The sequence below is a fragment of the Mugil cephalus genome, chromosome 22 (genome assembly GCF_022458985.1).
Source record: "Mugil cephalus isolate CIBA_MC_2020 chromosome 22, CIBA_Mcephalus_1.1, whole genome shotgun sequence".
In the NCBI taxonomy this organism is placed as follows: Eukaryota; Metazoa; Chordata; class Actinopteri; order Mugiliformes; family Mugilidae; genus Mugil; species Mugil cephalus.
The window spans coordinates 1,825,408-1,840,053 of record NC_061791.1 but is presented as its reverse complement, the minus strand read 5'-3'; the positions used below and the strand labels follow the sequence as shown (position 1 = coordinate 1,840,053).

Sequence of the window (14,646 nt, the reverse complement as noted above, 5' to 3'; positions counted from 1 at the left end):
ACAAAGAGTCTCTACAGGAAACAAAGATTTTAATTTTGCAAAAAGACACAAACACATTCTGGAAAACAAAACAAAACAAAACAAAACCAGCTGTGGTTTTACATTTTCTTTGTAATCTCACGGCTGTAACTCGTAGCCCAAAGGGTCGAGACCTCGGTCCAAGAGGGAGAGCGACGACTCCCTGAGCTTCTGCAGGAACCTCCTCAGCTCCTCCTTAGAGAAAACCTGGCGTTTATGAGGAGGAGACGAACAAAACAAAAATAAATAATAAAAAAAACATGAGAGATCCTGGAGAAGCTGATCCCGTTAAACCAAACAGAGCTTTTTCAGTTACCTGGTACAGGCGGTGCTGGTCGGAGGAGATGATGTCGGCCAGTCGCAGCGCCTCCTGGTGTCGGGAGGAGCTCTGCAGGACGCTGAGCAGCAGGAAGCAGAGGCGAGGAAGACACAGGCTGCGCAGCGACGCCATCTGGTGGCTGCGCTCCGAGTCCTGCTCCGAGTCCTGGAAACAGAAACGTGTCATTAACCCGGAGCAAGAGGATGGAAGAGGTCGTCTCCATGGTGAACTCTGGTCCAGGTCTAAAACAAACCTGGTTCTTCTCCAGATTCCAGAAAACAAGACTTATACAAAAACTTCTGTCTTTATAATTAATAAAGTAACCGCTTCTCATTTCCGTTTTCATGCATTAAAGAACAAAAGCTACATTTACTTTTTCTGTTTCTGATTTTTACATTTCAAATCTAACTCTTATTTATTAATTTCTAAAGCCAAACGTGCAAAATGCAAAGTTAGTAGAGAGAAAAAAAGTAAATTTTTATCTTTCTCTTTGTCGTTTTGGAATAAACCAAAATAAAATAACACTTGTTTTGCCCGTTTCTGGTTTTAAAAGCAAACACGAAAGTTCTCAAATAACGACTGTTCTCTCCTTAAGTTTCTTTTTTCATATATTAAAGGACAAAAGGTAAATTTACCTGTTGTTGCTTTTTAAACCAAAGTCTAAAACTTAAAACAGAACCTCCCAAACCGTCTCACCTGTCTGTTGTCCACCATCCATCCTCCATCGACGAACAGCAGCACGTTGTAGATTCTCTCCTTCACGTCTTCAGTCAGGACGTCCAGACGACTGGACCAGGAGGACAGGGACGTCTGAGGAGATTGACGCTAACGTGTTAGCACGTCTATGGGATTTTTTAATGTAAGTTAGCGCGTATCGTTCTCTAAAACGAAGCAGGAAGCCCGGTACCTGGTACTCCTTCTCTCGCATCTCATTGGCCACTCTCTCCGTGAACTTGGCCTCGGGAACCGGCGCCGGCTTCTGGGGCGCAGAGCTGCTGTGGCTGAACCAGTCAGTGAACGCCTCGTGGGCTTCCTGTTGGACGAGGAGAGGACGCATTCACATCTATTAACCCGTAACGATCCGTAAAAAGAGAAGACATATAGAAGATATAATCTGCCGCTAATTTATAATCCAGTCTTAACTTCTGTCCCTAAGAAGTTTCAACCCCATTCACACCTGAGGACTGGAGCCTATGACTGATAATGGCTTCGTTAGAGGTTAGAAAACAAGATGGCCGCCTACTTGCCTTGTCCCAAAATAACTTGGAATGTCCAATATTTACATTTTTTAGGCTATTTAAGCTACAACTTGTAAATATAACAAATAACTTCAACCAAACTCATGAGTTTTTTACTAGAGTACGAGGCAGAAATTTATAAAATAATGATAATAATAATGATCCGTGCGCTACAGGCGGCCTAAACGCATTACAGCGTGCACCATTATGAACATGTAATGCACCAAAATGACGGGGAGAAACTCTATCAGGCGTCACCACCTCAACAAAACACAAAAAAACCCCAGGCAACTGTATGGGAACGTGACGAAAACACAATGTCTTCACCGTGTGACAAAAACTCAGAGAGCTAGAAGCCAAGGAGTCGCAAAAATAAGTATGTCTTTCCTTTGCTGTTTTGTGATTACAAGTCATATTCCAGCTCCCGAAAACGCTGCTCATGGCTTCTTCTATGACTCTGCGTCAGTTTGAAATGAATCATGAAGCTTAAATGAAGTTTACACGAAAAAGAAGAAGCTTCTAGGCTGGAGTGTAGGGTCACTGACAGTATGCGATCTTTACGTTTACTTCGCTCTGGGTTGTTATTGGTGGTTGCTACGGTAAATTTGGGCGTGACTTTTGATTGTCTAGACTCTGATTGGTCGATAGAGGTGTCAATCATTAAAAACTGACCTATCGGTTGTTGAGATATTCTCCTTTGAGATTCACTGAAGGCCTCATTTTACACACAGTCTGGGTGAGTGAGTCAAAACTGTTGTATTTGTATTTAGTGATATGTGAAACTAAATAAGTTTTTTAGACTGGTATCTGATAAAAGGTCAAAAGCCACATATGATGCCAAAACGTGACAAAAAGGCACAATTTGTGATTCTGCCTGGAAATAAATGGGCTAAAACATCTCTAAAAATATTCAGATTCACCTTTTTACCATCTACTTTAACACAGTTACTCATCAGACTTTACATTATTAACTCATATTTGAATCGGGCCACTAATATCAGGGCTGGTTTTTACTCTAAATAATGTTTTGTTTTAGGTGAGAACAGAAATTTATATAGATTTTTATCAATGAAACCAGGAAAAAAAGTGACATACTGCATGATGCAGCATTTACTCAAACACAACTCGTGTCCTGAGTTCTGACTGGTTCAAAAATTTGCTGCCGTCCCATGAACCACCCAGAGGAACGATAGAGGGTTTAGATTTGCTTTTAATCTCTTTATAACAAAATGTCTCTGATTGTACTTCTACAGTGAAGGAATCACCAGCTCAAGGAACGTAAACATGCATCAACATGTGGAAGCTTGTACCCGGCGCTGCTACAGTTTGACGATGGTTCAAAAAGCTAAAAAACAAACATAATTTACAGCATCAACTCACCAGGTAGGCTCTGATGCACAGGTGCTCTCTGATGGCGTTCTCGTCCTCTGCAGGAAGGGGCGTGGTCAGACCCACCCCCGACCACTGGCAGTAGATCTCCCGCATCGAATCCTCCGGCACTTTGGAGAAAACCATTTTGGCAGCGTCGTGTTTCTGCAGCGCTGAGGAGGAAACAGAAAACTATAAAGTAAAAACGTCTCAGAATAAGTGACTGAAAGAAGAAGAAGAAGAAGAAGAAGAAGAAATAGGTAGATTAATACCCAGGAACTTCCTCATGATGGCGTTGGACTGCTTCAGGGACTCTGCGCGGTGGGCGGGGTCAAACAGCAGCCAGTCGATGACGTCGATCTTCCTCTGATCCTCCTGTTAAAGAAGAGACCGTTCAGCCATTTTGGTTCTGAAATCCATAAACTTCCAGAATGTAACGGTTTGTTTTTGACTCCTTTTGGTTTTATCTTAAAAACTGTGACTTTACAGTTATTTTTTTTCATTCCGACAAACTGTATTAACACATTGAACCTAAAACCAGACGAAAATCATCAAATCCAAGTCGGAAAAAGTCTTTACTGAAAACCACAAACATGTTTAATGAACTACTTTTAGAGCTTAGAACAGAGATCTTCAACGGAATAAAGAAACTAAATCTTTGGTTGATTAAAAATCGGATGTTTAACTGGTTTAGTCTTTAGCATTTCTGAGCCTCCGTGAACGCAGCATGATCTCAAATTACAACGCTAGCCGTGGCTAACAACAAGCTAGCTCGTCTGGTTATCGTCTAAGTTATGTTTCTGATTTGAATTTCTTTCCAAATGAGTCCTACGGATTTTAAATTAGCGTTGGTTGGACGTTTTCCTTTAGTGCATCTATTCTGACTTCCCACCTCAAGAAGAATCATGAGTTTCATGCTACATTTGTGCAGCAAAGTGACAAAATGAAGCGACAAATAACACAGACTGTGAAATCTATCAGTATCGGAAATGAAGCGTTGGACAGTATCAGCAATATGGAGCCTCCCTAGTAATAATATATAAATGAAGTCTCTCTTTCTCTTTTGATGTCATAGATTTTGCCACCAATAGGAAATTAATATATATAAAGTTGTTTTGCTTTAGAACAGTTGAAGCTGGCTAACGCTCTCCTCTTGCTAGCATTTTATTTTTCACCATTTCTTCTTGATAAATGTTTAATTCAGGGTAAATTATTTAATAATAAGTCTAGTTTTACTTCACCTGCCAACGCAGTTTAAAAACCAGTCCATAGTTTGAGACGTTTCTGGTTTTTTACCTTTGTCGTTCCCGTCTCCAGCGTCTGGCTGTGATGCGTAAACTCGGGGTCGTCTCTTTCTCTCACCGTCTCCACCACCAGCTTCGTGATGGCAGAAACATCCAGACCTACAAACAAACAAACAAACAAATAAATAAACAAATAAATGAAACCTCCAAACATTCAGCAGTAATAAAGTTTGTCAGATTCCATGCGACGCTGCGTCCGTCTCACCGGCTTTGGTGGCGAGCTGCAGGCAGAGGGGGCGGAGCTCCGTCTGGGTGACGGTCTCCAGGAAGGCGGCGTACTGGGCGGTGGCGAGCTCGGCCGGGAGCTGACCCACGTAGCTCGCCACCAGGTACGTCTGCTGGTCCCGGATCAGGAGGGAGATGTAGGACTTCAGCACGTCCACGCACGCCTCCTCCTGCAGAAAAACAAAAAAAATATAAAGGTTAATTAAACGATTTTAACCTTTTAAAGACTTTAGAGGCTGTGACATCACAGCGAGATGAGTGGCACAAAGTCACAGATGAACATGGAGATTAGTTTGAATCTCAGGCTTTAACAGCGTCTAAACTTTAAACTAAATAGAACTTGACTGAACCAACAGATTTTAAAAGCATTTAGAGACATATTTTTACAAAAAACAGAGAAGTAAATGAATCAAAAGAAACATTTAGTGTCAGGTAATATTCATTTATGCTGTGTTTTTGTTGGTGAAGTCACACTTTAAGTTATGTATTTTATGGCTAAGCTCTTAGCGTTAGCGTCTGGACCTGAGGAAAACAAACGATGTGGACATTTTTAAAAGAAAACTAACTACTTTTAAGTTTCGCTTTCAACTGAATTTTATTTACCTTTTAGTCTGGTTGTTTATTGGATTTTATTTACTTTATCATTTTACATTTTTTTTTCACTAATTTAAACTCATTTTAACTTATTTTTTATTTTTATCTTTTTAATTGGTATTTTAACTCATTTTAACTTATTTTTTATTTTTATCTTTTTAATTGGTATTTTAACTCATTTTAACTTATTTTTTATTTTTATCTTTTTAATTGGTATTTTAACTAATTTTAACTTATTTTTTATTTTTATCTTTTTAATTGGTATTTTAATTCATTTTAACTTATTTTTTATTTTTATCTTTTTAATTGGTCTTTTAACTAATTTTAACTTATTTTAGCTTTTAGTCTGGTTATTAATTTAATTTTATTCATTTTTTATTCTTTACATAATTACTAAATCCTAATTAATACATTTATTATTTTTTTTATCTTTCTAGTGTTTCTTTAACTTTGCATGTTTTGTATGAAAAGTCTTTATTTAGCTAAATTTATCAACTGAAATGAGCTAAAACTAACTTAAACTGAGACTTTTCCACATAAAGGTTGGTGGAGCTGTGTTGTATAAAGAATCAAACTTTAGTATCAGTGTAGTTGAAACCAGGTCCATATAAATCAGGACTGATTATTGGACACGTTGATGATCATTGTTGAGTCCAACTGTCCTTAATTTAATCTGATAATCCACATTTTTCTCTCTGTATTTAATATTTTTGTCTCTCAGGAAGTGATGTTAATACATAACCTCTATAAAAAAGATCCCATTTAAACTTTAATTGTCGGCAGATGAATAAAAAACATACAGAAAATCTTAAATACCCATATTTATATTTATATATATCGGTATTTTGACGTTTCCTATAAAAATGTAAAATCCATTAAAATCCTTTTGTTGGGGACACCAAGTTGTTTCAGGATAGAGAGTGATGCATGATGGGTATTTAATTGTATGTTACTGAATGTTTTTTTATTTATTTTTTAATGCGTCTCATTCCAAACGTCTTTTTAACCTTTACCTTCAAAGCCAAACCCAGGGAGCGGAAAAACAGAACCAGGTGAGTCATGAAGCGCAGCAGGTGAGAGGGGAGGGGCTTGGAGGCCGTCAGCCAATCAGAAAACTCCTCCAGGAGACCTGCTCCACACACACACACACACACACACACACACACACACACACACACACACACACACACACACACACACACACAGGTTAAAGGTTAAAGGTCGTCCGTAGAGAATCGACCGGATGAAGATGGAGAATAGAGTCTGATGCTTCGTTACCGTCCAGATCTCCCAGGATGATGAACTTCTGGATGACGTGATAATGCTCCTTCGTCTCCTCCAACACCCTCTGAACAAAAAGTTAGTCAGGGATGAGCTTTTAATACTTAATAATAATCACATTCAGGTGTTACTTAGTGGGAGTTTCAACCTTTGACTCGGAGGCTTGAAGTTCCTCAAACACCTTCTCCATGGTCCAGCTGAGGGAGGTGGAGACAGACAGAAGGTTCAGTCACTGTTAGTTTACTTCATGGAGTTAAACAGTTGAACAAAGCAAACGTCGTACTTTGCCTCCAGATATTCCCGCGGGAGCGTCTCCAGTTCCTGGTGGGACATTCCCGACGACATCAGGTCCTTTTCCACCAGCGAGTCGACCATCACCCTGAAGTGCGCCCACACACAGTCCTCCCACGACTCGCACACCGTCAGGAGCTGGTCGACACAAACACACAACCAACACAAACACACAACCAACACAAACACACACACATGTAGGTTCTGCAGATTTTTCAGATTTTGTGTTTTTCATGTATATGTTTCGTGTATTTTTCAAAAAAAATATTTTTGTAGATTTTTCATAAATATTTCCTGAATAAAAATAGTTTTTGTAGATGTTTCAGATTTTTTGTGTATTTTTCATAAATATAAATATTTTCTGAATAAATATAATTTTTGTAGATTTTCCAGATATTTTTTGTTTATTTTGTGGCTTTTGTATTTCTTACATATGTTTTGTGTATTTTTTTATAAATATATATTCTTGTATATTTTCATAAATATTTTCTGAATAAAATATTTTTTATACACGTTTCAATTTTTTTATAAATATATATTTTCATTATTTGCATAAATATTTTCTTAATAAAAATATTTTTTTGCAGATTTTCCAGATATTGTTTTGTGTAGTTATATATATATATATGTATGTGTATTTTTTATAAATATATATTTTTGTATATTTTCATAAATACTTTCTGAATAAAAATAGTTTTTGTAGATGTTTCAGATTTTTTGTGTATTTTTCATAAATATAAATATTTTCTGAATAAATATAATTTTTGTAGATTTTCAAGATATTTTTTGTCTTTTGTATTTTTCACAAATGTTTTGTGTATTTTTCATAAATATATATTTTTGTATATTTTCATAAATATTTTCTGAATAAAATATTTTTATAGACGTTTCACATTTTTTATAAATATATATTTTCGTATATTTGCATAAATATTTTCTTAATATAAATATTTTTTGCAGATTTTCCAGATATTGTTTTGTGTATTGTTATATATATGTATGTGTATTTTTTATAAATATATATTATTGTATATTTTTCATATATATTTTCTAAATAAAAATAATTTTTGAGGATGTTTCAGATTTTTTGTGTATTTTTCATAAATATAAATATTTTCTGAATAAATATAATTTTTGTAGATTTTCCAGATATGTTTTGTGTAGTTTTCATAAATGTGTATTTTTGTATATTTTCTTAAATATTTTCTGAATAAAATATTTTTTATAGACGTTTCAAATTTTTCATAAATATATGTTTTTGTATATTTTCATAAATATTTTCTGAATAAAAAATATTTTTGTACATTTTTCATGCATATTTTCTTAATAAAAATATTTTTTGGCAGATTTTCCAGATATTGTTTTGTGTATTGTTATATATATGTATGTGTATTTTTTATAAATATATATTTCTGTATATTTTCATAAATATTTTCTGTATAAAAAAAATATTTTTGTAGATTTTTCATAAATATTTTCTGAATAAAAATAGTTTTTGTAGATGTTTCAGATTTTTTGTGTATTTTTCATAAATATAAATATTTTCTGAATAAATATAATTTTTGTAGATTTTCCAGATATTATTTGTGTATTTTGTGGCTTTTGTATTTTTCACATTATGTTTTGTGTATTTTTCATAATTATATATTTTTGTATATTTTCAGAATAAAAATAATTTTTGTAGATTTTTCAGACATATCTTTTTGTACATTATATAAACTCATCACCTACCGGTTTGAGGTTTCCGCTCAGGCTGGCGTAAATCGCTCTCTCATATCGGTTCAACTGCTCCTAAAACACACACACACAGAACAGTTATTTAGTTATTAGTAATTTGTTTAACGCGCCGTCAGTTTTCCCGTGTGTGTGTCCGTGTGATGCTGCACCTCCTCAGCCATCCTCCAGCAACACGCCTTCCAGATTCCTCTCTGCGGGTTTCCTTCCACCGGCTGCAGCTCGATGTTTCCTGCAGAAAACACATGACACCAGACGTAGAGAAGGTGGAGATGTATTTCTACGTCGTTTATTTAAACCCAGGACTAAGACTGATGTTACCTGAGGTCCTGTTGGGGTCGTGGTAAAGCTTCCATCCCTCCAGAGTCGCTGCTCTCCAGGCCTGACCACAGCGTTTACACAACCTCTGAGCCTGGACACGAGACACAGTGAAGCTCAAACAACGTCCACAAAATGATTTAGACAGAAACATCGATGCAAAACTTTACTACACAATTTTTCATGTCCACATATTTTCATAAATATTGTTTTTGTATATTTTTTAGATATTTTTTAACTATATATTTTTCATAATATCTTTTTCTATTTTTTAATAAATATTTTATGAATATTTTTTTTTCTGATATATTTTCTGTGTATTTTTCATAAAAATAATTCTTTTCTGAATAAATTTGATATTTGTCGATATTTTCAGATATATTTTATTTTTCCTAATTGTATTTTGTATAATTCTCAGAAATATATTTTTCATACCTATATTTCTTTCATAAATATAGTTTTTGTATATTTTTCAGATGTTTTATGTAGATTTTTCATATTTTTATAGTTTTTATAATATCTTTTTCTATAAATAAATATCATAAATATCTTATTATAAATTTTTCTGTATATTTTCATGAATATTTTCTGAATACTTATTGTATTTTTTTCAGATATATTTTTTGTGCATTTCTCATTATTTTGTATATTTCTCAGAAATATTTTTCATCCCTGTATTTCTTTCAAAAATATATATTTTTTGCATTTTATTCATTAATATAAATATTTCCTGAATAAATGTCATATTTGTCAAATTTGTCAGATATATTTTGTATTTTATTTTGTGTATATTAGACATACATCTTATACATTTCATACTGTATTTTAATATATATTTTATATTCCTTTATATATGAATTGTGTCACTATAACTGTATTTCCTTCTGTTTTTCCTGACTTCCTGTCGTGTCTGTGTAGTGATGTTCTCTCTGTGACGAACCTCCTCGGTCATTCCCGCCCTGATCAGGCTGAACAGGTTCTTCAGGAGACGAGCGTCGTCCTCTCGGTCCAGATTCGCCAGCGGACGCTGCTGCCGTAGAGGAGCGTCCGGGTCCTGGACGAAAACACACGGTGTAGTTATGAAAACACACAAAAAGGACGGAGGTGGTGGTGGGAGGGGCTTGTCTGTTTCCATGGGAACGGTCCTCACCAGCTCAGTGACGAGGGGGACGGTGAAGCCGGAGCCGCTCTTCGTCCTCATCTTCAGGGCGTGGAGCGTGTTTTCCCTGGAGACAACACGAGACTCGTCTCTGAGCAGCTCAACCTTTTATTTCACCGTTTTTTTTTTTATGAATCAAACGGACGGAAACTCACCAGCACACGTTTTTGGCGTAATACTCGATGTTGTCGGAGAAGTCGCCCATCTGGTCCTTGGCGATGCTCTCCAGCCAATCGACCACCAGCTGCAGCCACAGCACGTTTAAGGTTATTTACTATGATATTATCGCTATGGAAACAGGATCCGGTCCAGGTGTGTTAAACACATGTGTGTGTTACCTGACTCTGTCGTATGACGGCGTCGCGCTGGAAAAGCTGCTCCACCACAATCTTCTCGCTCTCACTGGGACCCTTAAAAAAAACACAACTTCACCTTTAAAGACGCCCGAGGACAGTTTAAGACACGAGACAGAGTTTATTTATGTCATATATATAAATATATATATATATATATATGTGTGTGTGTGTGTGTGTGTGTGTGTGTGTGTGTGTGTGTGTGTGTGTGTGTGTGTGTGTGTGCTAACGTTAGCCGCCACTCACAACCAAGTCCGTCATGATGTCGTCTTCCAGCGCCAACTGGACCCGGTCCCTGCAGAGACAAGACGGGACAGAGGAGACGTCCAGTCAGACGTAGAATAAAATAAGATTAAAATGAAAAAATACTAAAATAAACTAGAAAACAGTGTTAAATAAAATAAAATAAGTATCATCTAGTAAAATAAAAACTGTGTAATCAAAATATATACAGAATTAGCATCATGTAAAGTATAGTGGTTGTCAATCATCATGATGTCACATCCTGTTTTTATAGCGTTATATAAGCTTCATATTAACTAGCGTGAAGGGGGCGGAGCCTATATGCATGTGTTTCTACACATTTAAAATTTATAAATTCCACTTTTTCCAGACTTCTTGATAAAAATGATGAAATTTGAGTAAATATTTGTGCATCATTTAAATAAATTATTATTCTGAATATATTTCCAGAAGATTAAAGCTAAATAATGTAGCTCATACATGTAAGTTACAACTAAACCCAGATAAATTCAGTGCATGTTTTGTTTTTTGTTTTTTATTAACTACCTTGTGTAAAGCTTCGCTGGCATCCTTCATTAAATAAGTACTGAAATACTGTTTAACAAGCAACTAAATTAAACCAAATACAAATGTAAATCAGTGTGAGTCAGTCCTCAGAGAAAACACTACTTTTTATGCTCCATACTTTTCCGTAGTTGCACCTTGTATACGACCTGCACTGCACATGCTTTGCCTCAGGAGTCTGAGTCTGTACCTGTAGAGCGACGCGATGAGCCTCCAGGTGCAGTTCTCCTGCTGCAGGAGCCACCGGACTCCGGCCGTTTTACTGTTCTGACCGGCTCTGAGGACCACGGACTGCAGCACGTCCACCTTAAACACACGGTGAATGATTTCAACATTAACCTAATTAACAGGCAGCTGTTCGTTAGCTTAGCACAAAGCTAGAACGTTTCCAACATAAAAACGTACCTTGTCCTGACAAAGCGCCTGATAATCGTCCAGCAGGTCAAACACGGCGGACGAAGAGTGTTTCAGGAAGGACGCCAGGAACTCTGGGAACATGCTGGCGGCCGCTGGGACACATGAGAAGAGCTCGACGTTAACAGGCTGATAAAACATCACGAGTATCGTTATCTGGGCGGCGTCTGTTTCGCTCACCGGTCTCTCCGGGGTCGTCCTCCTTTAACAGCGCTGAGCTGAGGTTGGTCACGTCGTCCCTGAAGAAGCTGGTGTTTTCTAGGTCAGAGACGGGGGACGGGTACATGCTGTTGGTCCAGTCGCTGTCGTCCAGATTCTAGACATACAAACATCAAACATTTATTATTTATTTATCTGATACCGGAAACAAACTGGTGCTTTGGAAACAATAAAAACACAGAAAGTTTGTCCAAAAACTGTGTCTTTTTGTTTTTAAGGCATTTTGTGACGTGCAAGTTGAACAGAATATTAATTCTAAGACATAAATGAACCAATATAAAATAAAATTCACAACAAACTGTCATAATTATCATAATAAAAACAGCAGCAACACAGAGAACGTGTCAAAAACATCACAGAAGTTACTAATCAACTTTCAGTTTTTAAGTGTTTCAACTTCCAGCAGCAAAAAGATGAACGTGCTTGACTTTTCTACATCTATATTTAATTTTATAGCTACATTTTTTACCTTTGTACTTAATGTTATAGCTACTTCTTCACATATTTTTATTTCATTTATAGCTACTTTCTTTTTCACCCCTTTACTTCATTTTATTATATTATTTTATTATCTGAGTTGCTTGTCGGTCTGGTTGCTACCGTTAAAGTACTGATACACGTTCCCTAAAACCGGCTGCTTCTGGTGAAGCCTGTGCAGAGGATGTCGGAGCTTCTCACCGCGCTGCTGAGTCCGTTTCTCGGGGTGTGAGTGTATCGAGGCGTCCGACCTCCTGGAGCCAAAATGGAGGAGACGTCTGGAACCCTGGGAGTCACTGAGGGAAGGAGAGAAGGAGGCGTGAGGTTACACACACACACTCTCCTGCCGGTTCATTAGGATGAAACAGCCCCGGCGCTAAATGTCCTACCAGCCTGTCTGAACAGGGACGCCGGGGTCGTCCTCCCCAGAGACCGGGCGGGCGTTACCATGGCAGCGACGGGGCTGCCACTTCCTGGCGACGGGACTGAGAGCGGACGGTGAAGGAGCTGTTCTGATATTAGTTATTGAATACTGATACACCACTAAACACACATTTGTTTTAACTGATGCTGAGCACACGACGCTCTGAGTAACATAAAACTTCCAGCTGAAGGATACAAGCCACCTTCTTCCTCCTCCTGCGAGCAGCGATCGTCACTTCGTCGTCTCGAACCACCGGAGACGGTAGATCGGTTTGACCCCTGTGGATGATGAGACGCTTTAATGAGGCACGTACAAACATTCAATACAGCTTTAAATGAGCCCTATTCTCACAGGACTAGTTTTTACCTGGGGACCTCTCGTCATTTCTAATAATAAGTGAGGTCACATCAATGTGAATATGACAACGAACCTTTTTTTTTGTTCTGCTGTGTGTGGGAAACCCTGTTTATTTATTAATTTAATAATATAATTAGTTATAACCCAGATTTATAACTAATATAACCTTTTTTTTATGCAGTTCTTTATAGAGTTTGTATGTAGCACTGATGTGTTGTCATTGTTTCCACCACAATGACAATAAGGGGCATTAATTAATTCATTCATTCATTCATAACTGAAGCTAGAAAACTACTGCTGCTACTTAGCAACACTAAACAGCTGCTGTTTATAGTTTCATCATTGTCTTTAGCATTTAACTTATGGAAGAGGCTTCACTTTTATCCAGGAGGTCACAGGTTAACACATTTTCCTTCTTTCTGTCAACTTAACCAATGGTCCAGACTATTTCTTGGACCCGGACACGAAATCTTTGTTAATAATTCTTTTGGTCAGATCTGAAAAACATTGCATTTCTTCCTCCAGAAGCTACAACGCATCATCTGTAGCTGGAAGACTCTTTCATTTGTCTCATGTCATCTTTTTATTTACTTATTATTATTATTACTCACTTATTATCACTGTTAGTCTTTGTGTCTAGTCGGTTGTGTTGTCTGCTTTTTCTTAATGTTTGCGTTCATAAAACTGACCTAAACCAGTATAAAATTATGTCAACAAACTAGCACTTAGCCGGTTAGCAGCGGCACTGACTGTGACCGTGTTAGCATCGTTAGCCGTAGCTAGCTCAGAAAAGCCACTAGAAGCGGGTTATTCGGCTAAATAACATACTGACAAATCTCAGGTCTCAAAGGGAACTAAACATAAAAATGCGTAAACTAGATAAGAAATGTAAAGTGTCAGAAGTTACGGCATATTTTACCAGTCCATGCTAGCGAGCTGTCAGTTCCCGCTTCACGAGGGGTTCAACAAGCTTCTTCTTCTCCTCCTTTGACTGGCGTTGCCTGCTCTTCTTCGTCTCTTCATTTCCCTGCACGCTTGATGCACGATGCTGCCACCAACAGGCCGATGATAGAATACACCCCGGAGTGAATTACTGGGTAGATTAGATTAAACTATTGTCATTTACACATGCACACGTACAGAGCAACTAAATACAGTAAACCATATATATTCAACCTTGTGCTATATATATATTCTATATATATATATATATATAGAATATATACTATGTTTATTTTACTGAGACACTTTACACTGATAACTTTAGCCAACCTTTCGCTGAGACTCTTTAGCTAACATTGCACTGAAACTCTTTACACTGAGACAATTCAGCATTCATGTAAATTGAACAGTACATTTTTTTGTATTCTTATTTTTATTTAATTCTTATGTTGTTCATATACGTTCATATATGTTCTTTTCTTACCTCATGACTCTTGGATAAAATAATTTCCCTGCAGGGATCAATAAAGTGATCTTGAATCTTGAAATGGGCAGATGATAAATTATATGTAAATAAATATAAATACATATAGTAGTGGCAGCAAATGGCAGCAAAAGGACCTGACAAATCTCAGGTCTCAAAGGGAACTAAACATTCAAATGCGTAAACTAGATATGAAATATAAAGTGTCAGGATATTTTTTAGAGTTTAGTTCTTTCCTCACCTCCTCAGTGTGTCCGTGGAGCAGGACAAAGACAGACACCTGTCCCTGAAAGAGCTTCTTTGTTTGACTATGGTGTCCT

General features: G+C 37.0%; 1 protein-coding gene across 1 annotated transcript; it reads right to left on the bottom strand.

Annotated features, from left to right (window-relative positions):
• Positions 1–12: 12 nt before the first annotated feature.
• nup107 (nucleoporin 107) lies at positions 13–13,907 on the bottom strand. The gene is made up of 27 exons (XM_047575291.1): positions 13,820–13,907; positions 12,739–12,821; positions 12,509–12,604; positions 12,321–12,415; positions 11,604–11,739; positions 11,415–11,518; positions 11,200–11,315; positions 10,449–10,497; positions 10,188–10,259; positions 10,005–10,093; positions 9,841–9,916; positions 9,631–9,744; positions 8,694–8,784; positions 8,525–8,604; positions 8,370–8,429; positions 6,631–6,776; positions 6,496–6,544; positions 6,345–6,414; positions 6,080–6,195; positions 4,453–4,642; positions 4,240–4,346; positions 3,216–3,318; positions 2,956–3,116; positions 1,245–1,370; positions 1,034–1,147; positions 335–502; positions 13–225 (listed from the first exon to the last, which is right to left on the bottom strand). Exons 1-27 carry the CDS (start codon positions 13,825–13,827, stop codon positions 118–120), a joined length of 2,727 nt encoding a protein of 908 aa, XP_047431247.1. The 5' UTR covers positions 13,828–13,907; the 3' UTR covers positions 13–117.
• Between the last annotated feature and the right edge of the window lie 739 nt (positions 13,908–14,646).

Excerpts from the sequence above, each read along its gene's own strand:
- nup107 (XM_047575291.1), bottom strand. Across the intron at positions 6,196-6,344 it reads CATCCTGGGAGATCTGGACG|GTCTCCTGGAGGAGTTTTCT; the intron begins GTAACGAAGCAT and ends TGTGTGGAGCAG. Across the intron at positions 1,371-2,955 it reads TGTGCATCAGAGCCTACCTG|GAAGCCCACGAGGCGTTCAC; the intron begins GTGAGTTGATGC and ends CTCGTCCAACAG.